Below are 27714 nucleotides of genomic sequence, written 5' to 3'. Positions count from 1 at the left end.
GCACTAACCGCTGAGCGGTATTTTACCGCTGAGCGGCACTTTAATGGGCTTGGACTTGACTTTTTGTAATTTACGAATGATATATAAGCTTTAGGGTTTCCTAGGGTTAGGCATCTTTGGCTGGAACGAAGCAAACACTGTCTCTTCCACCCCTTTGAAGGAGGATCTTGGATGTTGAGGCTTCCTCTTCACCTTTTTAGGGTTTATTCTTTCATTCTTTCATTGTAATTCATCTAGGTTCACCATGAATATGGTGAACTAAACTCTGTATGTTTGTTGGGGAATCAATGTAATCTTGTGAAACTCTCATATATGGAATCTGTTTTTACATCTTTTAATTAAGACTTATGCTTTCTTTTCATCATTAGTTAGGGTTTTTCCTCTTTGCTTAATGCTTGCATTGTTTAACTCATTCGATGCATGATTATTGGTTTTGTCGATACGGGGAAGTCTAGATCCGGGGAATTTCTCCCAATTTTATATTGGTTGTCATTAAGCTCCTGCACTTATGAACTGATCATTAGGAATGCTAGGAATTGTATGAACTCGTGATTAGGGAGAAGCCTTCTGGAAAGGTACATTAGAGAGTGGCATTAACAATGATGATTTGACTGTTGAATTCCTAAAAATATATGAGAGTGGATAAGATGAAATTGACCCCCAACAACATATTCATATCTATATTTCATTGAAAGTGTTTATCTTTTGCTTTTTGCCATTGATCAAAATTCATGCATACATGTTTATTTTCTGTCTTGCATCTTAAACCCCAAATATTTCGTTTGTAAGTCTTAGTTAATCAAGAAACCACATAACTAAACTAGGCCGTGAGTCCTTTGGGAAGAACGATACTTGGTCTAACCAAGTTTATTACTTGAACGATTCGGTCATACTTGCCGATTGAAAACAAGTTTGTGACATCATAATTTGGTGTTCATAAATTTGTCCATCAAGTTTTTGGCGCCGTTGTCGGGGACTCTGGTTTAACTGCTTAATTTGTGTGATTATTGATTATCTTTGACTTTAATTTTGAATTTCTGTTTTTATTTTCTGTTTTTATTTTTTTGGTTTTTATTTGATTTGGTTTTATTTTATTTGATTTTATTTGATTTTATTTTATTTTATTTTATTTTATTTTATTTTATTTTATTTTATCTTATTTGATTTTATTTTATTTTATTTTATTTGATTAGATTAGATTTTATTTGATTTGATTAGATTAGATTAGATTTTATTTTATTTTATTTTATTTTATTAGATTAGATTTTATTTGATTTGATTAGATTAGATTTTATTTTATTTGATTTGATTTGATTAGATTAGATTTTATTTTATTTTATTTTATTTTATATTATTTTATCTTATCCTCTGAATCTTTTATCTTCTGAATCTATATCTTCTCCTATATCTTTTTGTGCTAACAAATCTTTTCTAGGATTTTGTTTTCTTGTGCATGCAGGAAGCAATTAGAACAAGGAGCAAGAAAACAACAGAACCTCTGCTTGAAGGTCTAGATGAGAGTAGACAGAGGAGAAGAATCCGAACATCTAGAGAACTTTTCCCATCTCCAGAAACTGTCTTACAATCATCACCACAAGGTTCTGTTCTTAGCACAGAAAATATGGAGAACAACAATGTTAGAAGAACTCTTGCTGACTACAGCAATATAGCTGGACCTCAGCACTTTAACAGTATAGCTAGACCTAGAGGCAATGCAGCTAATATGGAGGTCAAACAAGCACTGATTCAACTGGTGAAAAGCAACCAATTTAATGGGTTATCTCATGAAAGCCCATATGAGCACCTCACTACCTTCAATGAGATTTGCAACACAGTCAAAATTAATGGGGTGCCAGACAAAGCTATCAAACTTAGTTTGTTTCCTTTCTCATTGGGAGGCAATGCTAAGCTTTGGTTGAATTCTTTCCCAGAAGGAAGTTTCACAGAGTGGGAAGTAGTGGTAACAAAGTTTTTGAACAAGTACTTTCCACAATCAAAGGTGACAAAAGGCAAGCAAGAGATATCTTCATTTAAGCAGGGCATGGAAGAATCACTAGGGCATGCATGGGATAGATACAAAAGTCTGCTAAGAAAAACACCCACGCATGGCTTCAAAGAAGAAGAAGTAGTCCTAACTTTCCTTGGAGGTCTTGGTTCACAAACTAAGATGATGCTTCATGCCTCAGCAGGAGGAAACATTAAATGGAAAACTCCAGAGGAAGCAACTGAAATTATTGAAAATATGGCTACTAGTGACAACGAACTCAACATTGAAAAAGGAGATTTAGTCAGAAGGAGTTGTTACAATCAAATGAGGCTTTGCTTATTCAAAATAGAATTATCTCTCAACAGCTTGAAGAAGTAACTATGAAACTTTCTCAAATCCCACAGGAAATACAACAGGTCTCAATGGTTCAAGTGCAACAACAAAAATGGCAGATGCAATTTACTCCAGTTGAGAAAACAACAAAGCTTGAAGAGACTTTCCAAAGATTCTTGAAGACGAATGCGTCTTATTGTCATAATTTGGATGTTGCATTTAAAAATATGGAGGTTTATGTTGAGAGAATAGTTGACGAGATGAAACATGATAATCTCGGAAAGGAGTGTAAAACTGTTGTGACGAGAAGTGGTAGAGTGTTAGAGGAGAAAAGAGAGGAGAAAGAAAATGAGAGTGAGAGTGAAAAAGAAACATGTGAGTGGAAAGAAAGAGTTGAGAGAGAGAAAAAGAAAAAAGAAGAAGAGGAGAGGAGAGAAAAAAAAGAGAGAGAAGAGAGAGAGGAGAGACAGAAAGAAAAAGAGTATGAAAAGCCACTTCCTTATCCAAAGAGTTATTCAAGGAAGGAGAAAGAAAAGCAGTTGGAAAGATTCATGGAATTGTTTAAGAAGTTGGAGATCACTATACCATTCTCTGAAGCATTACAACAGATGCCAGCATATGCGAAATTTTTGAAGGAACTTCTCACAAAGAAACACAAGTACATTGATAAGGAAACTATCAATATACAGGGTAACTGCAGTGCAATCATACAGAAACTACCTCCTAAACTTAAAGATCCAGGAAGCTTCACTATTCCATGCACCATAGGAGATGTGAAAGTTGGAAGAGCATTGATTGATTTGGGAGCTAGCATTAATCTAATGCCGCTATCCATGTGCAGAACAATTCAAGGGCTGGAAATTAAACCAACCAGAATGGCTCTTCAATTGGCGGACAGGTCTCTTAAATATCCATATGGAGTAGTTGAAGATGTTCTAGTGAAGGTTGACAAATTTGTATTCCCAGTGGATTTTATTGTGATGGAGATGGAAGGAACTAGTGATGTTCCTCTTATTCTTGGGAGACCTTTTATGAAGACTGCTAGAGTTTTGATTGATGTAGAGAATGGTAAGCTTAAATTGAGAGTTGATGATGAAGAAATCACTTTTGACGTATCCAAGGCTATGACATATCCAAATGATGACAAAGCATGTTTTCAATTTGATGAACTTGATGAAGTTTGTATGGTGCAAGAAAGGATGGTGCGAAATATTTCTCCATTGGAAAAAACTCTCATTGATGCATGTGAAGATTTAGATGAAGAAGAAGAGAAATTGATTGATGAATGTCTGATGGACTTGGAAACATTGAAAAAGAGTCCAGAGGAAGATCCAATATTCGAAATAATTGATAAGGAAGAAACAGTCAAAACACAGACACTAGAATTAAAAAGATTGCCATCACATCTGAAATATGTGTTTCTAGAAGAGGATGGAACAAAGCCAGTCATCATCAATAACTCTTTATCTCTACAAGAAGAAGAGCAATTGATAGAAATTCTGAAAGCCAACAAAGAAGCAATTGGGTGGTCAATATCAGATCTCAAAGGTATTAGCCCAACTTACTGCATGCACAAAATTTTTATGGAAGAAGATTATAAACCAAGTGCTCAACCACAGAGAAGGTTAAATCCTGTTATGAAGGAGGTTGTCAGAAAAGAAGTGTTGAAACTGTTAGAAGCTGGTATCATCTATCCAATCTCTGACAGTGAATGGGTGAGTCCAGTACAGGTGGTTCCAAAGAAAGGTGGGATGACAGTAATTTATAATGATAAGAATGAACTTATTCCTACTCGGACAGTTACTGGTTGGCGTATGTGCATTGATTACAGGAAGCTGAATAAAGCTACTAGGAAAGATCATTTTCCTCTTCCTTTCATGGATCAGATGCTAGAAAGGTTATCAGGGCAGGCTTTCTATTGTTTTCTAGATGGATATTCTGGATATAATCAAATTGTGGTGGATCCAAAGGACCAGGAGAAGACGGCTTTTACTTGTCCTTTTGGTATCTTTGCGTATAGAAAGATGCCTTTTGGATTATGTAATGCTCCAGCTACGTTTCAGAGGTGTATGCAGGCAATTTTTGCAGATCTTTTAGAAAAATGCATTGAAGTATTCATGGATGATTTCTCAGTTTTTGGAAATTCTTTCCAAAGATGTTTGGCTAATTTGAACACTGTCCTCAAAAGATGTGTGCAGACAAATCTTGTTTTGAATTGGGAAAAATGTCATTTCATGGTAACTGAAGGAATTGTATTGGGGCATAAAATCTCTGCTAAAGGAATTGAGGTAGACAAAGCTAAAGTAGAAGTCATTGAGAAACTACCTCCACCAACAAATGTAAAGGGGATTAGAAGTTTTCTTGGTCATGCTGGGTTTTATAGAAGATTCATCAAGGATTTCTCAAAAATTGCTAAACCATTGAGTAATCTTTTGATGAAGGATGCGCCTTTTGTGATGAATGAAGACTGTCTGAAAGCTTTTGACACATTGAAGAAGAAGTTAGTGTCAACTCCAGTAATTGTAGCGCCAGATTGGAATCAAAACTTTGAATTAATGTGTGATGCAAGTGATTATGCAATAGGAGTTGTCCTTGGCCAGCGGAAAGAACAAAAGTTTCATCCAATTTATTATGCTAGCAAGGTTTTGAATGATGCTCAATTGAATTATGCTACAACCGAGAAAGAGTTTCTTGCTATTGTGTATGCTCTAGAGAAATTTAGACCTTATCTTATTGGGTCCAAGGTAACTGTCTATACAGATCATGCAGCTATCAAATATTTGTTGACAAAACCAGATTCTAAGCCACGTCTGATTAGATGGGTATTACTATTGCAAGAATTTGATGTAGACATCCGTGATAAGAAAGGAAGTGAAAACTTAATTGCTGATCATTTGTCACGGTTAGTCAACAATGAAGTCACTAGCAAGGAGTCTGAATCACTCATGTATATTCAGCAGAGACCCTGGTTTGCTGATATGGCTAATTTCAAAGCTGCAAGGGTCATGCCGGAAGACTTAACTTGGCAACAAAGAAAGAAATTTTTGCATGATGCCAAGCAGTTTGTTTGGGATGATCCTTATTTGTTCAAAATTTGAGCAGATAACCTTCTGAGGAGATGTGTTACAAATGAAGAAGCAGAAGGAATTCTCTGGCATTGTCATGATTCACCTTATGGAGGACATTTTAATGGAGAAAGAACAGCAGCAAAAGTCCTTCAATCAGGATTTTATTGGCCAACTTTGTTTAAAGATGCTCATAATCATGCTAGAAATTGTGACAAATGTCAAAGAGCAGGGACAATCACTAAACGTCATGAGATGCCTTTACAAGGTATTTTAGAGGTTGAGGTTTTTGATTGTTGGGGTATTGACTTTGTTGGACCCTTCCCTCCATCTTTCAACAATGAATATATTCTGGTAGCAGTGGATTATGTGAGTAAATGGGTGGAAGCATTAGCTTGTCCTAAAAATGATGCTAGCACGGTAATTAAATTCCTGAAGAGGCAGATATTCTCACGTTTTGGCACTCCAAGAGTGTTGATCAGTGATGGAGGATCTCATTTTTGCAATTATCAGCTAGAGAAAGTACTCAAACACTATGGAGTAAAACATAAGGTAGCTGCACCTTATCATCCACAAACCAATGGACAAGCTGAGGTATCTAACAGGGAGATAAAAAGGATCCTGGAAAAAACAGTGACTTCATCAAGAAAGGATTGGTCTCTTAAATTGGATGATGCTCTTTGGGCTTATAGGACAGCAATGAAGACGTCTATGGGATTATCACCATTTCAATTAGTCTATGGGAAAGCATGCCATTTGCCAGTAGAATTGGAGCATAAAGCATTATGGGCTTTGAAATTCTTGAATTTTGATCCTTATGAAACTCAATGCACACGCAGACGGCAGATTTTGGAGCTTGAAGAAATGCGATTACATGCATATGATTCATCGAAGGCTTACAAAGACAAAATTAAATTTTATCATGACAGAAAGTTGGTGAATAGAGTTTTCAATCCAGGACAACAGGTACTATTGTTCAATTCAAGATTGAAGATATTTCCTGGGAAGCTGAAGTCAAAATGGTCAGGACCATATGTGATAAAAGAAGTGCATCCGCATGGAGCAATTGAAATATTTAATCCAGTTGTTGCTGATCCACAGAGAAGTTGGGTGGTGAATGGTCAACGTCTCAAACCTTATCTAGGGGGAGAGGTGCAACAATTTTCCACAATGATGTTGTTGGTTGATCCTTGAAAGTTTGGGTCAGGCTCGTGACGTTAAACAAGCGCTCACTGGGAGGCAACCCAGTATTTTGTAAGTATTATCTGTTTTTAGATTAGGGTTTGATGTACTCTATTTGAAACCTGGTTTCTTGTGATGGTTTGCTATTAACCGTGATTGTGTGATAAGTAATGCGGAATGATGCTTATGATTGATTGATGTTGAGATGATGAGCACATTAAAATGCTTATACAGGTGATTCACAAGTTTTGTGAACAAATGCATGATATCATGATTGTGATTGTGAAATTAAGCAGGATGTGTATGTCAAATGTGAATGAGCTTATATGTGAGATTTTGAGCTCCAGAGTTGTTATTGTTGAATGCTATTACTTTGAAAGCATGAATGATTTTGCCCAAGTTTTCTATGATTGAATCAATTGCTTGTTTTGCATCATATGATCAAGGCCGTTTGTTGGAAACCTTTTTATTGGCCAAATTTGTAAAAGTTAGCCACTAAAAGAGAACACTTTGTGTTCAATCCTTTTGAACCCTTAGCCTTGAATATACACTGAAACCTTTGATTGAAAAATCTTTACCTTGAGTTAAGTAGAAGATCTTGTGTGGTATTGTTAAATGTTCAAGTTTGGGGTTGTTGGGAAAACATGAAAAGCATTGAGCTAAGAGCTAAAAAGTAAGAATATGCATAGAAAAAGAAAAGAAAAGAAAAAGAAGCAAAGCTCAATGCAAAGGCAGAAGAAAGTTGGGAAAGAATAAGATGATTGTGTTGTATGATTCTCTTAACTCAAGGATTTTGTGATCCAGAAAAACCAATTTTCTTGTTAGCCCAGCCACATTATAAGCCATAGAAAAGTCCTTGTAATGATGCATGCTTGTGAATGTTTTTGATTGTGGTAAAATGAAAGGCAAATTTGATTCATGTGACATTGTGATAGTAGAGTGAATGAGTGATCATCTCTTATACACTTGAGTGTGAGTGAAACACTTGACTTAGTGAGGAAATATTACATGAACACATGAACATCCATGCTTAATTGATTGATCATTCATGAGAATAGCATTTGTTGGAATTTAAATGACTTTGTGAACACTAAAACATGTGCACATCTTGATTAAACTCTTGGTCATAAGTTTGAGTGAAGTTGTTACTTATCTTGAAAAAGAGGATTTTTGAATGAGTGAACCATCATATGAATTGGTTGAAGATTGAGTTACATCTTATTTGCTTGAGGACAAGCAAAGTTTTAAGTTTGGGGTTGTGATAACAGTTGAAAAACTGTTATTTTTATGATTAAAATTGACACTAAAAGCAACCTTTACACTTAGAAACTAGCTTGAAATCATGCTTTTCTTTATATTTTTGGAAATAAGAGAGCTGGACAGGTTTATGCTTGATTTCAGTGTTTTTGTGCAGGTTTTAAGGTGAATTTGGTGAAAGAAGTGAAGAAGGAGAGAGTTGAATTCAGAAAAGACAACAAAAAGTGCAAAAGGGAGAAGCCGAAGGCAGTTTACCGCTGAGCGGCACTCTGGAAGTCACGTGAGGTCCGCTGAGGGGCAAAATGGCCGCTGAGGGGAGAAAACAAGTCACGCACTAACCGCTGAGCGGTATTTTACCGCTGAGCGGCACTTTAATGGGCTTGGACTTGACTTTTTGTAATTTACGAATGATATATAAGCTTTAGGGTTTCCTAGGGTTAGGCATCTTTGGCTGGAACGAAGCAAACACTGTCTCTTCCACCCCTTTGAAGGAGGATCTTGGATGCTGAGGCTTCCTCTTCACCTTTTTAGGGTTTATTCTTTCATTCTTTCATTGTAATTCATCTAGGTTCACCATGAATATGGTGAACTAAACTCTGTATGTTTGTTGGGGAATCAATGTAATCTTGTGAAACTCTCATATATGGAATCTGTTTTTACATCTTTTAATTAAGACTTATGCTTTCTTTTCATCATTAGTTAGGGTTTTTCCTCTTTGCTTAATGCTTGCATTGTTTAACTCATTCGATGCATGATTATTGGTTTTGTCGATACGGGGAAGTCTAGATCCGGGGAATTTCTCCCAATTTTATATTGGTTGTCATTAAGCTCCTGCACTTATGAACTGATCATTAGGAATGCTAGGAATTGTATGAACTCGTGATTAGGGAGAAGCCTTCTGGAAAGGTACATTAGAGAGTGGCATTAACAATGATGATTTGACTGTTGAATTCCTAAAAATATATGAGAGTGGATAAGATGAAATTGACCCCCAACAACATATTCATATCTATATTTCATTGAAAGTGTTTATCTTTTGCTTTTTGCCATTGATCAAAATTCATGCATACATGTTTATTTTCTGTCTTGCATCTTAAACCCCAAATATTTCGTTTGTAAGTCTTAGTTAATCAAGAAACCACATAACTAAACTAGGCCGTGAGTCCTTTGGGAAGAACGATACTTGGTCTAACCAAGTTTATTACTTGAACGATTCGGTCATACTTGCCGATTGAAAACAAGTTTGTGACATCATAATTTGGTGTTCATAAATTTGTCCATCAGACACACGTCTTAAACGTATAAAATCACTTTCACCATGTGAAAGTAGCATAGATTTTGATTCATAACTTCTGAAAAAATGTGTAACATAACATGTCAATACACAAAAGTTAAGTGAATCTTAATTTTAGGTTCCTTCTAGTGGTTACATACTGCTAGTAAGCACAAAAGCCAAACATGCCCCAAATCAGTTCTCACACGTGAAAGAATTCAAAAACTTGTACGTCAACATACTAGCCATCAATATGGAAATTAGCATGCATCAATATGGAAATTCATAATCCTCTATAATAGCATGCATCTTTACATGCCAACCAAATAACTTAGTCACAATATTGTTACTTTAAGCAGACACAGTTCTACGTGGTTGTCTTGTTGATAATAGGAGGATATTTGCTATAATTCATTGCTAATTAAGTTTACTACAACCAATTTCATATAAACTTTGCAATCCTTATATCCTTATGATCTAAAAACAACCAACACAAACAAAATTGTATTAGAAAAGTTGACAGATTATTAAACCTGTTAAACGTTATTATGCATATAAATGACTTTATTACAGGAGATAAATTTACTTGAATGATTTGGAAACATTTTACTCCACAAACGAATAGAGCCTAAAACACTAAAATGTTCACATTCACATGCTTATAGAAATATATGTTCTTTTGTGTTCCTTTGAGATAGTGTAATTTCTTCGTGTCACTTGATAATTTATTCACTCTGTTACAGGGTCCAGGACCTGATTCTCGCATTGTATATATTGGTGGTGCTTTTGATCTCTTTCACGCTGGAGATGTGGAGATATAATTTAAAAACTCTATTACTTATACCTAAAAGTGAGAATGAATGAATGAATGAATGAATGGAAACCCTAAAAAGTGAGAAGGAAAGCTCTCGCATGCCCAATCTCCCTCTAAAGAGTCGAAAAATAGTGTTTCCTTGCTACAGTCATCCAAAGATGTGAACCCTACTATGTAGAAGCCTTTAAATAGATCAAGATTGGATCATGGGCCAATGTCGTTGGCGTTGAACGCCCCAACTAAGGGAATTCAGGCGTGACTGCGAAGAGACTCGCCCTCAACACCCTGGCCGAGGGTAACCAGGCATCCTGTAGTGTAGCAAACTGGCGCTCAGCGCCCTTGGAGAGGGCGCCCAAGCGTGCTTACGAGGTGAGTGGCGCTTAACACCCCAAATGGAAGCAACCAGGCGCCCTTGCGAGACTTTTGATGTTGAGGGCCCCTAAAGAGGGCAACTGATGATAAATTTATGAACACCGAAAAACGGCGCCAAAACTTGTTTAACCCTTGGCAAGTGTGACCAAATCGTATCAAGTAATAAACTCGATAGGACCAAGTATCGTTCTCCCAAAGGACTCACGGCCTAGTTAGTTATATGATTTCTTGATTATTTAAGACTTGAGAACAAATTGTTATAAGTTTCAAATGAAAAAGACAAAAAGTAAACATGTATGCATGTGATGATCAATGAGAAAGAAGAAACAAAACACGTGAATTGAAATATGTGGATGAGTATGTTGTTGGGGCAATCAATTTCATCCTATCCACTCTCATATATTTTAGGAATTCATCATTCTTTTCATCAATGTAATGTCACTCTCTAAATTACCTTAAACCCGATGTCTCGGCGAAGAAAGCCTAATCATAATCACTAGTTTACAATGTCTTGTCTCCCTAGCAATTAATCATGCATTATAGTGAATAGAAGCTTAAAGGCAACCAACCATCATACTCCTATGTATAGGTTTATACTACTGTTGGGAGAGTTTCCCCGGATCTAGATTTTACCGTATGTGTCAATATTAATAAAACAAATAATCATGACATCGAATGAGTTAAACAATGTATGCTTTGAGCAAAGAGGAAAAACCCTAACTAATGATGAAAGAAAGCATGTATCATAAATATGATGTTTAAACACAAAATTCCATATATGAGAGCTTCAAAAGATTTCATTGATTCCCCAATAACAATACAAAGTTTAGTTCACCATATTCATGGTGAAACTAGATGAACAATAATGAAAGAATGGAAGAGATAGAAAAACCCGAGAAAGAAAAGAGGAGAGCCGTCACCATCTCCAATTCTATCTCCAAGGGGTGAAAAGTGTGTTTCTGCTTCGTTCCTAATCAAAGATACAAACCCTAGGATGTCCTAAAGCTTATATACTATTCTAAAAAATTACAGAAAGTAGGCCCAAGCCCAAAATAATGGCGCTCAGCAGTAAAATACCGCTCAGCGGTAAGTGCGTGTGTTGAATTCTTCCCCTCAGTTGCACTTTCATCCCTTAGCGGTGCCAACGAGTGTTAAGTAGTGCCGCTCAGCTGGATGCCATTTTGGCTAAGTAGCTAAGGCCTTATGGCCGAATGGTTGAGGTCCGAATGGCGGAGGGCCAAATGATAGATCTCGTCAGGTCGAGAAGCTAAGGGCGAGCCAAGGCCAAACGTTTAAGGCCCTCGGAAGCCGAGGAGGCCGGACGGGTGAGGCCTTGAAGGACGAACGGCTAGATAGTAAGTCCAAATTTTGGCTAAGAGCTCGAGGCCGACTTGTGGACGATCGAGCGAAGGATGCCATGGGTGGAAGAGAAGTGCAGGCCGGTGAAGGCCGAACGGATGAGGGTCGGATGATCGAGAGGTCGAAGCCTTTGGAGAGCAAGTTGAGGCTGAGAAATGGCCGAACGGTCAAGGAACCTAAAGGTCTAACGGCTAAGGCACCTAAAGGATTTGGCGAAGTACCATCAAGGGCCATGATGTTGAATAGCCGGAGCTGAGGCCGAACGACCGAGACCTCGTGGCCGCTTGACCGAAAACTGAGACGCGATGCCCAATGGTTGAGGCCGACCGGGCTGAACGATCGATGTCGAATGCTGGAAGCTGAGCCTGGATGGCCAAAACTCCAGGCTCAATGGCCGAGCGAACGAATCTGAATGGAAACTCATAAAAGCTGAGGCCTAATGGCCAGATGAGCTAGGCGGGGGAGCCGAATGGTTGGGGAAACGAGGCGCGAGGCTGAATGGTCTTGACCGAACAACTAAGGGTACGCGGCCGAACAATGGAGACTGAGTTGTTGGGTTGATGAAGCCAAGTGCAAAGGGTTGAACGGTGGAAGTTGACGTTCTTTTGAGGTGCCCCTCATTGGTTCCTTGTGTTTACAATGGGGAATACCCACTCGGCCCCACAGTGGGCGCCCAATGTTTCGGTCGGATTTGGATGACCCTACTAAAACACATGAGTTTGCCGAAGATCGGGCGGACGTTGCTGAAATCCACGAAGTGAAGCAGACCGTACGACTCCTTCTCTAGGGGCACTAGAAGACCGGACGGTTACCTCCTTGCTGAGGACTGGGCACGGTGGGAAGTGTCGAACGGGCTCTCTCCTCTTTCTCCAAGCCGGGCGGCCGGGTACCTGTCAAAGGCACTCCCATGCTTAAGTCAGTAGCATGACCGAGTGGTCTGTAATGCATGTATATGTTACATCGTAAGCAATCTGTCCAGAAATCATAACTGGAACCTTTATTTATACTGATTGTAATGGGCTTTTACCTTTCGTGTGCCTGATAACGGCCCAATCATACTTTAATCTTCATTAAGGGCTTTAATGAGTCGTTAGTGTTTAACCGTGACCTAGTGAGTGTCGGTCGGGACGGCCGGTCATAAGGGTTGTCGGCCAGGGATGTCAACCTGGGTGGGCGGCCACTCAGTGCTACTGATCGGTCACATTTGACTCTCGGTCTTGATGGCCGACCTGGGTGGACGTTCGGTTCACGTGCTCGGTCTGGATGACCGACCTGTGTGGACGTTCGGTCCATGTGTGATCAGATAGCATCAGCTTAGACGCTCGGTCTAAATGGCCAACCTAGGTAAACGTTCAGTTTATGAATCGGGAGGACCGGACGGTACAGGTCATTTTACACTTAACCCCTAATTAATATTTATACATTGTATAATTTCACATTATTAATTTTATGGATAAAATCTGAAATTTGATTAATTTAAACTTAATTAAATCCTAGTAATCTTATAAATTTGAGTATTTTTAGTCATAATTATATTAGAAGTTTTTGTTTTGAAGTAAAAGTTTTATATTTTTAAATTAATATTTTTATTTAACTTTATTGTCAATTAATATTTAATAAATTATTTTTAAAAATTAAATAAAAACATCTAAGTTTATGAAAAAACTTGAAAATAAATTATATTATTTTTTATATTTAAGATATATTTAAAAAATGTATCTCATGCAAAAGTTAAAAATACATAAACTTTGAAAAAAAAATATAAGATGAAATAATTGAAACATATAAAAACATAAAAATAAAATTAGAGGTAAAACCTTCATTAAAAAGTAAAAATAATTTTTGCAAAATACTTTTTTTTTTAATGCTTCGTTGTAATTAAAAAAAATAACGTGATAAAATGTAGGGATATAAATGCGGGTATGGAAAAAGGGTTGAAGGAAGGGTTGTTGCAAGGAAGAGGTTTGGGAGGGAGGGAGTGAAGAGTGCTGGAAGCGGCGCCATGGAAGGAAGGAAGAAACATGTGGACACTGAATCGCAACCTGAAAGAAACAAACAAAGGGGTTTTCATTCGACCTTCCATGATGTTTCTATTTAGTTTTCAATCTGAATATTCTTACCCACTTTCCTTGCTGCTCGCCTTCTCTCGCTCCCTTTCTCCACGCGCCACCGCTTGTACCCTTCGACCTCGTGATGATAATCTGAAGGTTCCAGATCTCCATTCATTCTTGTGTGTGTCTATATATATATATATATATATATATATATATATATATATATATATATATATATATATATATATATATATATATATATATATATATATATTTTAATTTTAGTAAGAATAATTCTGATTTTATAGCTTTGGCGTGTCTCTTGAGTCTCTCTATTCGAATTGTGTTTTTTTAGGGTTTTTCATTTATTGATTTTTAATTTTTCTTTTTTGCGTTTTAGGATATTTTTCTTCTGGTACGATAATTCCCATTTTATCACTTTTTGGGCTTGTTTATTTGTTTTATTTGAAGATTTCACTTTCAGGTTTTTATTTGAATTCCTCTCTTTGGGGGTTTTGTTTTTAACCAAAAAAAAAAAAGACGATGTCTGATTTTACACTGTAAAATTCTTTTACATTGTCTCTGCATGATCATTATTATCTTTGTTTATTTGAAAATGCTTTTCAGGGTTTGTATGTTTGAAATTTGCACTTTTTTGGGCTTTTCTTATTTGTTTATTTATTTAAATATACTTTATAATCTTGGCTTTTCTGAAAGCTTGATTTGCTTGCCATCTGTGGATTTGTGTGAGTGTTGCATTGCACTGCATTTTTGTTTTTAGGTGCATAATGTCTCCATGAGCAGCTGGTGGAGAAGGCAAAATTTGAGACCAACACAATACAGTGGTTATAATCATTGAGTAAATCGTGGAATTTCTATATGAAAAATCTTGTGTCAGATTAGTTTATGAATGATGAAAACAATATCTCAGCATCCAAACATGCAGTTTCTGATCAAATAAATACTCATATTATTGTAGTTTTGTAATTTGCTTGTATGATTTAGTTGTTTTGGATACTTAGCCAAATGGGATAAACTGGGGCAAATAACCTGGACTCTATGTGATGCTAACCTGGGCAAATAACCTGGACTCTATGTGTTTGGGAATATGTCAGTGTATATTTTACCCACTTGGAGCTAACATTCACTTGATGCATCATACATATCTCTACAGTAAACCAATATATAAAAACTCGTCTCCCAAAACTGAGGTTGTCCTGAGAACACTTGGCAAGCACAACTTTCTCAGAACTCATCCTTGTACCATGTCCTCAACTCAGTTTGGATATGATAATTCTTGTACTAGTGTCAAGATCCAAACTTATCAGATGTAAATAAAAATTCTTTACTTTTCAACACAAGACAAGGAATACATCAAGTAATAATACTACTCCATATTCATAACTTGTGTTATTATTGAAGAGGAAAAGGTCTAAATCCAAGAACCAACCACAGGTCCACATCTTGCAGATACTACTCCTTTATTCTCAAGCAGGTATTAGAAAACACACTAAAGGCTCCTCAACCACAATGGAAATAGGGATAGAGCTAATTAAGCATCTAGACAGCGTATTTGTATAACTGAAGAACCTTCTTCCAAGATGGTCTGTTGCTGATATCATCCCACCAAGCACTCACATGCTTCCTCTCTCTCATCAAATTCCCTCTTCCAGTTTGGTTCACTAAATAATGACCAAATGGGAGATGGCTAAGATCAGCAAGGCTGAAGAACTCACCAGCCAAGTACTTGCTTTTCGAGAGCCTCTCCTCATAAACATCAAGCACCTTCTCAAGCTTTTTATCACTCTCTTCTATCACCTTTTGGTCCGAGGGATCACCCATTAATGGGGCAAACAGAAGATTGATAACCAAGTCGTAGAGTGGCGGATGAAAGTTATGAGCTTCCACTTCAAGCCATTGTTCCACAAGACCCTTTTCTTCTATTGTCTTTCCCAACAAGTCAGTTCCTTGGTCTTTATACTTCTCTGCAAAGTATCTAATTATTGCACGAGATTCTGCAACATTGGTTTGAAATCAGTGTATTAGAATGGACATAGACTATCCTACATTTGCAAAAAGGTAGAGAAAGTGTATTTCGGGGAAGTAAGCATTCAACCTTTTGGATTATCCTACGTTGGAAATTTCAGACAATAAAAACCAATTCATACCACCCCACTAAGGTTTACTGTAGAGATATGTATGATGCATCAAGGATCAAACCATAACATATGTTTATCAAAATCAACTAACACCAATTTCATGAAGTAACTAATTTCTATACACCCCCAATCGCAATTACTCCTTGTAAGAACAAAGAAATAGCAATTAGGAAAGGCAATATTGAAGAGCAAGAATGAACAGTCCTAACTTCACAACTTAAACGACATTCTTGATAAATAGTTTGAACTACCCACATAAATAAAGGTTAACAAAAAGTGAAAAACATCCAAACAGAAAGATAAAAATTGAACCACCATCTCTCATATGACTTAAAAAGCTGTTATGAATATTTTTGAGTTTTAGAAATATATTTATTATATAAAGATAAAAATGTATTTATTTATTAAATTTTAAAAATTAACATTTATATATTATTAATATTTAATATTATGTTATAATTTTGTTATCTATATATAGAACATAGGAAAAAAATAAAACAAGTTCACCCGTTTTACATATTTTTTATATCTTTCACATTGTTCGAAATCCTTAAATTCTTAATAGTGATATGAGATACATTTTTGTTGTCATCTTTTCAAGACTTCTAGAATGTAAGGAATATTGAGACTGTGAGGTGTTCACGTCTTATGCTATAAGGGATATTGAGTTTGGGAAAGGAGAGTGCATTGAGAGGGGAGTTCTTTGTATTCTTTCTTGTATAAACTCTATCATTATAGTGGCTCCCTTCAACTCAGGTTGATTGAAGGAAGACTAGATGTAGGTTTGGCTGAACCAGTATAAATTCTTGTGTTAATCTTTCTATCCCTTCTCTTTTAATATTGTTCATATTCTTGTTTGATTGCATCCCAAGAAAACTCCAAAGATTTCAAAAAGCTTTTAAAAGAACAAACTTTTAAAAGGGATAATCAATTCACCCCCTCTTGGTTGAGATTATTGGCTTAACTTTTTCTACAGAAGAGATTATATTGATGGGAAGTTGTTGAGGAGGATGACGTCATTGATTTGTTGCATGAAAATCTCACCATGACCTAAATCAAAATGTCAAAGAAAAAAAGAGACAAAGAAGGATTTTTATGTTGATAAAAAAAACATTTTATGTTATTTTTTTCTAAACTGGTATAGATACACTCAATATGGAAAGTCTACATTCTATGCCAAATATGGACACAACAAGCATATAAACTTTCATAGGCTTCCTCATTCTATACCAAATATTGTCCTCCATCTCAACCTTCTCTTCTTTGTCATCATTATCCTCCAAATAATAATAATCCTCTTATTCTTAGTCTCAACGATATTATTCTTACCTCCTTGCCCTTTTTTTTTTATCACATTTTCAATAACCATATGCATGAAAACGATAACAAGAATGAGAATAATAAATAATTGGTAAGAAAATCTAGAGAATTTCAGTTTGTGTAAGAAAAAAAAATCCTAACTTGGTGCAGATTACATGTGTACCTTTGGGTGGTGACAACGGAATGGGCAATGTTGTTTGGCATGGTGGTGTGGTTAAATTGGAGAGAAGGAAAAGGGAAACCCTAATGAGGGGAATAGATATAGTTAGGGAGGGAAAAAGGAGGAAAAGAAGTAGAAGGAAGAGATTGGAAGAGTCCTAAACACAATGTCTTTGAGAGCGAGAGAGTTGCGAGAGCATCACATCATATGCAAATGCAAGAGTGACCATAATGAGAGCAGCTACCAGAAAAGCAACCTCTATGAGAGCGAGAACAACCATCAGTGAGAGCCAAAGCTGCCACTAGACGAGAAGGAAGAATAGGGAATAAGAAAATTAAAGTCTTCTACTTTCAATTCTAGTTATACATATAACCAGCATTGAAAGTCTTATCATGTTTACAATTATGTCATCATGTCACTTATTATGTCAAATGGATTATAACTGACATAATAAGTTGTCATGAAAAATTATTTTTATACTAATGATCATGTTTTATAACTAAGAAATGTATAAACAATTGGATAATAGATTGTGGTTGTACAAATCACATTACTCATTAAAATTCTTTCAAAAAGCTTAACAAATTAGATATTTTTAAAGTAAGGATTAGGAATGTAGAACAATTTCTTGTGAAAGGTAAATCCAAATTTTTTAAATATTATTTAACTGTTAGAGAAAGATTATGAATTGTTATCTATAAACAAACTCTGTGCAGTTAAAGATACAAACAACGTAAAAGTATTCAAAATTTATTTGAAAGACAAAAATATTTTCTTTAGATTTGATGAAAGAAAAGTAGATTAGAAGTGAAGAAAATATAAAAAAAAATATCACGATAAAAAAAATGAGTATCTTTTGAAGAAGTTTAATGTCAAAGAGAAAAAGGTATATGAAAATCTACATTCTAACGTCACTAAATATTCAATGTTATTTCCATGAAATTCACAATAAACAAATAACAATAAACAAATAAGATAATGCTCATAAAAAAAGGAAATATAACGAAATGTGTCAAATTAAATAAAAATATGAATTCATGGAAGAAAGAAAAAGACAAAAATTATAAGTCAAGAATAAAAAAATCATGCATTAAAAGAAAGAAAATCAAATCTGAGATTTGATATTCAAATATATATATATATATATATATATATATATATATATATATATATATATATATATGCAGGAAAGACAAATGCTATGAATATTTGCTTAGCATCTTTTATTTAAATTATCTTTAGAAAATCTTTCAGTTTTAAAAATATTTTTATATAAAAATAAAAAATATATTTATTTATTATTTAGATTTAGGAAATTAATATTTAATAATATTTTATATTCTTATACATTTTTACTCTATACATATAAAGTACATAAATAAAATAAAACAATAAATTTCTTCATATAACATATTTAATATATCTCGTATTTTCAAAAATCTTAAATAACGAAGTGCTGCTATGCTTGTACGAAGGCTTTGTGGTTTACCATAGAGAGTATAATCACCATCTTGAATAACAGGAAGTGATCCAAATGGCTGCAGAATTATCAGACATAAGTGTAATCAAACATGAAAAAAAAGGAAAATATTAGAAAAATCCTAAAACCAAGTGAAGGTGCAGCTCGTGGGTCAAAAGCTAAGTAGCAAAAGAAAAATTGAACCTGCAACTTAAGGAACTCGGGTTCCTTATTCTCTCCCTTGAAGAGATCGACATGCACTGCTTCAAACTCGATTTCCTTCTCAATCAGACACACAACCACCCTTTTGGGGCATCCATAAATTGGACCGTACACCTTCACCACCATTTTTCTCTCCAAATTTTGTTTGTGTATGTCAGTCAACTTGAGGTTTCATGCTGTTCACTCATTGTTTTATCGCATACTTTTCCATTTTCTAGAATACCGTTCATGATTTTAGACAATTATTTGTCATGAAAAAAAGTAGTATTTTACTACCTTAGGCTACTTTGAAAAGTAAGCAGACATTCAGAGTTTCTTCTAAGGGCTAATGACATTAAAAACACACCCTTTCTTTACGAAGCATTGCAAATGCAACTCTTAAAAATATTTGGCTTTTACTTTCTGCACCCCTACAATTTCTTTTGGGACCCCTAAATCTTTAAAATGATAAGTTTACTCTTTACATGAGTGACTTCCAAAGGATTTTCAAAATTTTCGAAATAAAATTTCTGGAGCTAAATTTATTGAATAAAATTTTTTAAATACATGAAATATATTATGTAACAAGCTTTTCGAAATAAGATTTTCAAAACAATTGTATTTAAACATGTACAACGCCTTTTGGAACTAGTTTTTCATAATAACGATGTGAAATGTGTTTTTCTTTTACATTTTATCTCTATTTTTTTCTTTTGCAGTGATCTTTCTCTCTTTTTTTTTTTTTTTTTTATCTTCTTTCTTTTTTTATGACGATAAAAGTTGTCGTGACAACAACAATAATGTGATGTAGTGATGAATGGTAATTTAGTCTTTTTATATAAAAGTGCAGTTATTATTGGTGAGATTGCAGGAATTAATAGTTAAAAGATTAAAGAGTGGAGCATGGCCCAAGCCTAATCGTATTCAAATTTGAATCTTCCATGTGTTCCTATTTTCATATCGTGATTGATTGATTAAGTGTGGCACACATGCTTTTTACATTGCACCATGTGCAAAATGACGAGAACATACATCTCTCTTTAAGTGTTCAACCTAGGGTTTGAATTGGGTTATCTCTAGCCCAATTAAACCTAAGGTAGGTTGCTTTGATCCTATTCAGTGAAGCTAGGCCCAAAGCCCAATTATTATAAATATAGTCCAAAAACAAATGCTTTACTTGGCCCAAATACAAGACCTAACATTCTTATTTTAAATCTTCACATTTTCCTTATCCCCAATTAACATTAGCTTGGGCTTATTGGGCTCTTTGATAACCCAATCTTCTTATATACTTTTTGTTATAGCTCTAATTGTGGGTCCTTGCATAGAGTTTTGTCTTCATAAGGGAAAAAGAATTACACTAGTAATTATACTAGTTAATTGTACAAGAGAGTTATATTGAGTTTCTTAGTTACCTCGATTAAGTCAATCCATTAATTCCAAGTTTTATAAACATCTTATAATAAAAATAAGCAATACAATACAACATAAAATCTTGGCCTACAAAATCTCTTACAGCCTCTTACAAAACTCTATTCCAAAAGAACCATCTTAACAACCCTAATCAAGAAACCAATTACTAAAATTTAGAGAAACAAAGCTAAAACAAAATCACGTAGGTACAATGAAGATTAACTCCCTTTTTTGGAAGAAATTCTTGGAAATTCATAATAAGATTGAGAGACAACACTTGAATCTTGATCTTTAGAAAGTATTTTAAGGAGAGCTATAAGAAAATTATTGTCCTTTTGTAAGAAGAGTAACATGTCTAAACAAATTCTTTCGAGTTTTCTTAAATACAAAAGATAGAAACAATTTTTTTGAACTGATAAAATGAATTGGTTAAAATATATTTTAATGGATTAAAACAATATAAAATGAGTTGCTGAAAAACATTATATCAATTGACATTCAATTCAATGGATTGAAATCACTTAAAATATCATTTTTAATGATTTTAAGAGATTAGTTCGTATTTCAATATGTTGAAGCAAAACGAATTCAAAGTTAACCGAAAGTACTAGAAATTTTAACCATTCAAAACCTCATTTTAATAAATTGAAATATTTAAACTTGTGTTTTCAACAAAGCCATAAGCATTTCAACCTATTAAAATCAATTTCAATCTATTAAAATCTTTTGAAAACAATGTTAACACACGAAATATCAATATCAAGCATCATATACTCAATCAAAAACATGTTAGACCTAAGAACCAAATTTGTAAAAGCTAGGAAATTTACTCTAAAAATCAATTTTGTATTAAAAATGGAAAATTAAGACAATAAAGCCAAAAAAGTGCTATTAACAATGAAAAATCACAGGGACTTATTTGTGAAACTATTATCAATTATTCACATGTTCTCATCTAATATCAATACTCAGAAAAAAGAATAAGATCACCACATGTAATAATAATAACATGATTATCATCATGATCATTCTCTTTTTACTTGTCCTTCTTGTCTTTGTTAGCATTTTTGCACTTAAAACAATATCTTTGGGTGTACCGAGGTTTATTGTCATAACAACATTCCACATTCTTATATCTTCTTAGACTTGTTCCTACTCATCTCCCTATCATCCTTCAATTCATTTTTCTAACTTTTCTCCTATTTTTGTGACAAGCAACTCAAACTAAGATAAAAAACTATGTATCTTCTTTCTCGTCTCTTCATTAAATGAACCACTCGTTGTCATCTAGAAAGAGATGATGTCATTAGAAGACTAGTTTGAATTAATCAAGCAATTCAACAAATGCAATGTATTATTGTCTAACTTAGAAGCATTCAATGACTCAATCATTTCCTACTAAGTTCTAGAATGTGACTCATTGTTAATATAACTATAAACAATGTCTTGTACATTAGTAATTTAACTATAAATAAGGTCTTGTACATATTGCCAAACAAAATCACACACCTGTTGATACTAAAATCTGACTTTTTGTGTAGAAAAGACGGGAAGATAAAACTTATTTGTAAACAAGTCTTTCATCATACCCTTCCAAAAATGTTAATTTATATCATTTGAAATAACTATTTTTGTATTTCCTCCATCATTGTACCATTTGAAACAACTATTTTTGTATTTCCTCCATCATTCAAGTAAGTAAATGTATCTCCAAACTAAGAAGCTTGATACCACTTTAATGGTAAAAAACAACAACCAAAAATACAAATTATGGAGTGGAAATAATTCTTCCAAATTTGTAAGAATATGTGAGGATCAACAACAATAAAAAAATAACAACAATATTCATAAAAGAGAATACTAATATTCACTGAAGGCTCATCCCTCAACCATCATGAATATAGGAATAGGCTAATTAAGCATCTAGACAGGGTATTTGTATAACTGAAGAACCTTCTTCCAAGATGGTCTGTTGCTGATATCATCCCACCAAGCACTCACATGCTTCCTCTCTCTCACCAAATTCCCTCTTCCAGTTTGGTTCACCAAATAATGACCAAATGGGAGATGGCTAAGATCAGCAAGGCTGAAGAAATCACCAGCCAAATACTTGCTTTCTGAGAGCCTCTCCTCATAAACATCAAGCACCTTCTCAAGCTTTTTATCACTCTCTTCTATCACTTTTTGGTCTGAGGCAACTCCCATTAATGGGGCAAATAGAACATTGATAACCAAATTGTAGAGTGGTGGGTGAAAGTTATGAGCTTCCACTTCAAGCCATTGTTCCACAAGACCCTTTTCTTCTATTGTCTTTCCCAACAAGTCAGTTCCTTGGTCTTTATATTTCTCTGCAAAGTATCTGATTATTGCACGAGATTCTGCAACATTGGTTTGAAATACACTGTATTAGAATGGACATAGACTATCCTACATTTGCAAAGAGGCAGAGAAAATGTATTTCGGGGAAGTAAGCATTCAACCTTTTGGATCATCCTACGTTGGAAATTTCAAACAATAAAAAACAATTCATACCACCTCATTAAGGTTCACTGTAGAGATATGTATGATGCATCCAGGATCAAACCATAACACATGTTTATCAAAAACAACTAATACACAAATTTCATGGAGTAACTGATTTATAACCCCCATGCCTCCTTTTAAAACAAAGGAATAGGAATTAGGAAAGGCAATGGTGCAGAACAAGAATGAACAATCCGAACCTCACAACTCATACAAAATTCTAAATATTCAACTACCCACATAGATGAGAGACACACAAAGTGAAGAACATCACTAGAAAGATCAGAAGTTGAAAAGCCACCCTTCCTTAACCATGGGCACAAGAAAAAAAAATGCAGAAAATAAGAAAGGGGCTTTGTGGTTTACCATAGAGAGTATAATCACCATCTTGAATAACAGGAAGTGATCCAAATGGCTGCAGAATCATCAGACATAAGTATAATTAAACATGAAAAAAAGGAAAATATTACAAAAATCATAAAACCAAGTGAAGGTTCAGCTTGTGGGTCAAAAACTAAGTAGCAAAAGAAAAATTGAACCTGCAACTTAAGGAACTCGGGTTCCTTATTCTCTCCCTTGAAGAGATCGACATGCACTGCTTCAAACTCGATTTCCTTCTCAATCAGACACACAACCACCCTTTTTGGGGATGCATAAGTTGGACCATACACCTTCACCACCATTTTTCTCTCTAAATTTTGTTTCAGCCAAGATGTGGTTTCATGCTGTTCACTCACTGTCTTATCACATACTTTTCCATTTTTTAAAATACTATTGATGATTTTAGGAAATTGTTTATGACGTTAAAAAAAAAATAGTATTTTGATACCTTCAAGCTATATTTTTCCTAAGCGCTAATGTTACTAAAACCCACCCCAAGCACTGCAAAATGCAATCTTTAAGAAGATTAAACATTATTACTAACAGCACCCCATAATAGAAAAATATTAAAATAATTTTCCCGCTTCACCATTTCACCGTATAATATCTTCGTAAAAAGTTTATTATTAAAACTAGGTTTACAATTTCTTTGAGTTTTCTCAAATAATTTTTTTTTCGATTAAATTTTTAAAAGTTTGAAATCAACGTAATTAGGTCTCTCTCGTTAAATTAGGTTAAGAAGTTAAAATTAAGCAGATACAGAGCATCTTACGTGAAATATGTAAGATTAAAAAATTAAAAAATATTTTTTGAAAATTGAATTTTGGAGTGACGAAATTAGGATTCTTAAAAATCAAATTGAGAACGAGATTTCTAAAATTCATATCAGGGTTCTTAAAATTAGGAACGAAATTTCTGAAAACTAAATTGGGAATGAGATTTTTGTAAGTCTAGTTGTTGCAATTTGGGGCTTTTTATGTTTCTGAACTTTCTCTTTGCAATGCGAAGGGATTTGGGTTTCCATGAAGTCTGCAATTTGGATGTGCCAATTAGATAACGCAATTAGGGTTCATGGTTTCGCTTTTTAGTGTGCTTTATTTGCTGGTGTGCGTCGTGATGAAGTGCGAGTTACTCGTGGTGGAGAATAAATGAGGCTCGCGGAGGTGCTTATGCTTACAATGGCTAGAGTTTTGGACTCTAGAGTTTGTCATGGTTGTTGTGAGTGGTTCGTGTTAGCCTTTATACAATAAAGAGGTTTTCAAACATGCGTGGATGTGTCGTGATTCCCACAACAAACTCTTCTAACGTTAAAATACTCTATGATGGTTTTTTGGAGTTCTACAGAAATTTTATAATCAGGTCATTGAGTCTACTCTTTACTTCATATACATCACCATCGTGTTTTAAGAGCAAGTGTTCAGAAATTAGAAGATAAGCAAGCATACAACAATGGTTGGAGGTTGGTCTTTCTGCTTCCGCTTTCTTTCTTATCATCTGAATATGCTTAAATGTGCTTGTTTGACATATTTAGATTGATTGAATCTTTAGTATAAATCTGTTTCATTTGGTATCAGAGCAAGTTTATCCTCTGCCTTGTCTGGTTCACTCTTCTACTAATTGTGTTTTTAGTTTTATCAATTGTTTTGAAACTTGGTAGAAAGAAGAAAGTTATCTGTGATATTTCTGTGATGAACTGTTTTGGTGCTAAAACCCTCAGATATTATTTTGGGTTTGCATTTAGTATACACTTGTTTGGAACCATGTGAAGATGAACGAAACACTTTTGTTTTTGCGTTTCATTTTGGACATCCATCAGAAACGTATATCTCAGTTTTTTATTTTCTTCTTTACCTGGTTTTTAATCAAGACATTTCGTTCTGCACACATTAATTGCTTTATACATATATATATATATATATATATATATATATATATACATACATATATATATATACATATACATATATACATGTATATACATACATACATGTATATATACATACATACATGTATATATATATACATACATGTATATATATATACATACATGTATATATATACGTACATACATAGATGTATATATATATATATACATACATAGATGTATATATATACATACATAGATGTGTATATATATACATACATAGATGTACATATATACATACATATATATACATATATATACATATATACATACATATATATATACATATATACATACATATATATATACATATATATATATATATATATATACATATATATATATATATACATATATATATATATACATATATATATATATATAATATATATATATATATATATATATTATGATAGGCACTGTTATACACGCAATAAATTTTTCCAGTTGTGTGGAAATTATACTAATATTTAATGTTAGTATAATAAACTTAAATATTATATGTTTATAATATGATTCTTATATTTTATTTTGATTAAATATAAGACTTATAGAGAATTTAATGTTTAGTGATAAATATGATTTTTAAAAATAAAGAGTAGTCACAACATCTTTAATTAATTAAATTATATTATAAAGATCACTTTATTGAAACATTAATTATAATTTATTATTTATAATGTGATTAAATATATCCATATGATTTTTTCTTACATTTGTATGATTAATTAGTATAAAATATTTATTATAATTCTTAATTTTCTCAGAAGAAATTAGGAAGTGTGATATAATTTAATAGTTTTATCATAAGGTTAAATGAGTCTAATTGAGTAAGACTTTAGTCCACAGGCAAATTTTATGTTAATAGACTCATTGGTAAAGACATGTTTTGCATTGGTAAAACATGACATTTATTTTAGTCTCAAATTATGATAATGAACATGATTTTGAATTTGTAGTTTCTCAATATGTGAATATTTCTGATATCAAGTGTGGTATTCTCGAGTTGAAAGGCGATAATTATAAGGTTTGGAAGGAGAGAGTTCTTCTTCATTTAGGCTGAATGGACATTGACTATGCTATTAGAAAACCAGAACCACCGGGTATTACTGAGACTAGCACTTCAGATGCCATTGATCTTTATGAAAAATGAGAGAGGTCAAATCGTCTCTCCGTAACATTCATAAAAACCAACATTTCCGTTGGGATTCAGGGTTCAGTTGATCAGTATGAAAATGTCAAGGATTTACTGAGGGCTATTGATAAGCAATTTACGACATCTGATAAATCTCTTGTCAGCACCCTTATAATGCAATTTTCATCCTTAAAGCTCACTGGAATTAAGGGAGTACGTGATCATATCATGCGTATAAGGGACATTGTGGCTCAACTAAAAGCTTTGGAAGTTACCATGTCTGATTCTTTCCTAATACACTATATTTTGTGCACTTTGCCTCACCATTTTGCCTCCTTTAAAATCTCTTACAACACACATAAGGATAAGTGGTCTATTAATGAATTATTGACCATGTGTGTTCAAGAAGAAGAAAGGCTATTGATAGAAGAAGGGGAGAAGGTGAACTTGACCACTTCTTTTAAGAATAAGAAGAACCAAGTTAATAAGAAGGGAAAGATTCCTGCTCAGCCAATTATTAAGAAGGAGTCCAGATGTTTCTTTTGTAAAAAGAAGGGACACATGAAGAAGGAATGTTAAAAGTTTAAGGATTGGCTTGAAAAGAAAGGTAATTTGTTTGCTTTTGTCTGTTATGAATCTAATTTGAGTAGTTTTAATCATAACACATGGTGTATTGATTATGGTTCTACAATCCATGTTTCTAATACCTTGAAGGGTATGGAAAACCTAAGGAAACCGATGGGAAGTGAGCAATGCATCTATTCAAGAAGAAAGAGGAGTTCGCATGTAGAAGCCATTGGGACGTGCAATTTAGTTTTAAGTAGTGGTTTTGTTTTATGTTTAGAAAAGACTTTTTATGTTCCTGGTTTTAGCAAGAACTTGATTTCTATTTCACAACTTGCACCTTTGGGTTTTTCCTTTAATTTTATGGATTCTGGTTTTACTTTATTGAATAAATCTAAAGTTATTGGCTTTGGGGAATTATGCGACGGTCTTTACTTTATTAAATTGCAAAAAACACTGCTTATAGTTCTATGCATGTTTTCGTTGGGTTAAAAAGATGTGTTATGAATGAGGGTTCTTTTGTTTTATGGCACCGAAGATTGGGACATATCTCCATTGAGAGAATTAAGCGATTAATAAATGATGGAGTACTTCGTACTTTAGATTTTGCTGATTTTGGGACTTGTGTGGATTGCATTAAGGGAAAGCAAACTAACAAGTCCAAAAGAGGTGCTAAGAGGAGTTCAAGTTTACTAGAAATTATTCATACAAATATTTGTTGTCCGGATATGGATGCAAGTAGTCCAAAATACTTTATCACCTTTATAGATGATTACTCA

The 27714-nt window shown here is 34.0% G+C and overlaps 2 protein-coding genes and 1 long non-coding RNA gene across 3 annotated transcripts; 1 reads left to right on the top strand and 2 right to left on the bottom strand.

Annotated features, from left to right (window-relative positions):
* Positions 1–13521: 13521 nt before the first annotated feature.
* Positions 13522–14683, top strand: LOC148198334 (uncharacterized). Its single transcript, XR_015786852.1, has 2 exons — positions 13522–13849; positions 14478–14683. It is a non-coding gene; the product is annotated as an uncharacterized LOC148198334 (long non-coding RNA).
* Positions 14684–15027: 344 nt separating this feature from the next.
* LOC124840993 (glutathione S-transferase F10-like) lies at positions 15028–19266 on the bottom strand. The gene is made up of 3 exons (XM_047317151.2): positions 18999–19266; positions 18825–18873; positions 15028–15711 (listed from the first exon to the last, which is right to left on the bottom strand). The coding sequence occupies exons 1-3, from the start codon at positions 19140–19142 to the stop codon at positions 15257–15259; spliced, it is 648 nt and encodes a 215-aa protein (XP_047173107.1). The 5' UTR covers positions 19143–19266; the 3' UTR covers positions 15028–15256.
* A 2847-nt stretch (positions 19267–22113) lies between these two features.
* LOC124840991 (glutathione S-transferase F10-like) lies at positions 22114–23672 on the bottom strand. The gene is made up of 3 exons (XM_047317150.2): positions 23471–23672; positions 23298–23346; positions 22114–22786 (listed from the first exon to the last, which is right to left on the bottom strand). The coding sequence occupies exons 1-3, from the start codon at positions 23612–23614 to the stop codon at positions 22332–22334; spliced, it is 648 nt and encodes a 215-aa protein (XP_047173106.1). The 5' UTR covers positions 23615–23672; the 3' UTR covers positions 22114–22331.
* Between the last annotated feature and the right edge of the window lie 4042 nt (positions 23673–27714).

Source organism: Vigna umbellata, chromosome 5 (genome assembly GCF_029865625.1).
Source record: "Vigna umbellata cultivar VRB3 chromosome 5, Vumbellata_1.0, whole genome shotgun sequence".
Classification (NCBI taxonomy): Eukaryota; Viridiplantae; Streptophyta; class Magnoliopsida; order Fabales; family Fabaceae; genus Vigna; species Vigna umbellata.
Note: the sequence above shows the minus strand (reverse complement) of the source record. Positions and strands in the feature narration are given on the sequence as shown.

Bases quoted from the DNA above. Each gene is read 5' to 3' on its own strand.
- LOC124840993 (XM_047317151.2), bottom strand. From the start codon at position 19,142: ATGGTGGTGAAGGTGTACGGTCCAATTTATGGATGCCCCAAAAGGGTG. The intron at 18,874-18,998 runs GTTCAATTTTTC...ATAATTCTGCAG, and splicing joins CCGAGTTCCTTAAGTTGCAG to CCATTTGGATCACTTCCTGT. The intron at 15,712-18,824 runs GTAAACCACAAA...CCAATGTTGCAG, and splicing joins TGGTGATTATACTCTCTATG to AATCTCGTGCAATAATTAGA.
- LOC124840991 (XM_047317150.2), bottom strand. From the start codon at position 23,614: ATGGTGGTGAAGGTGTATGGTCCAACTTATGCATCCCCAAAAAGGGTG. The intron at 23,347-23,470 runs GTTCAATTTTTC...ATGATTCTGCAG, and splicing joins CCGAGTTCCTTAAGTTGCAG to CCATTTGGATCACTTCCTGT. The intron at 22,787-23,297 runs GTAAACCACAAA...CCAATGTTGCAG, and splicing joins TGGTGATTATACTCTCTATG to AATCTCGTGCAATAATCAGA.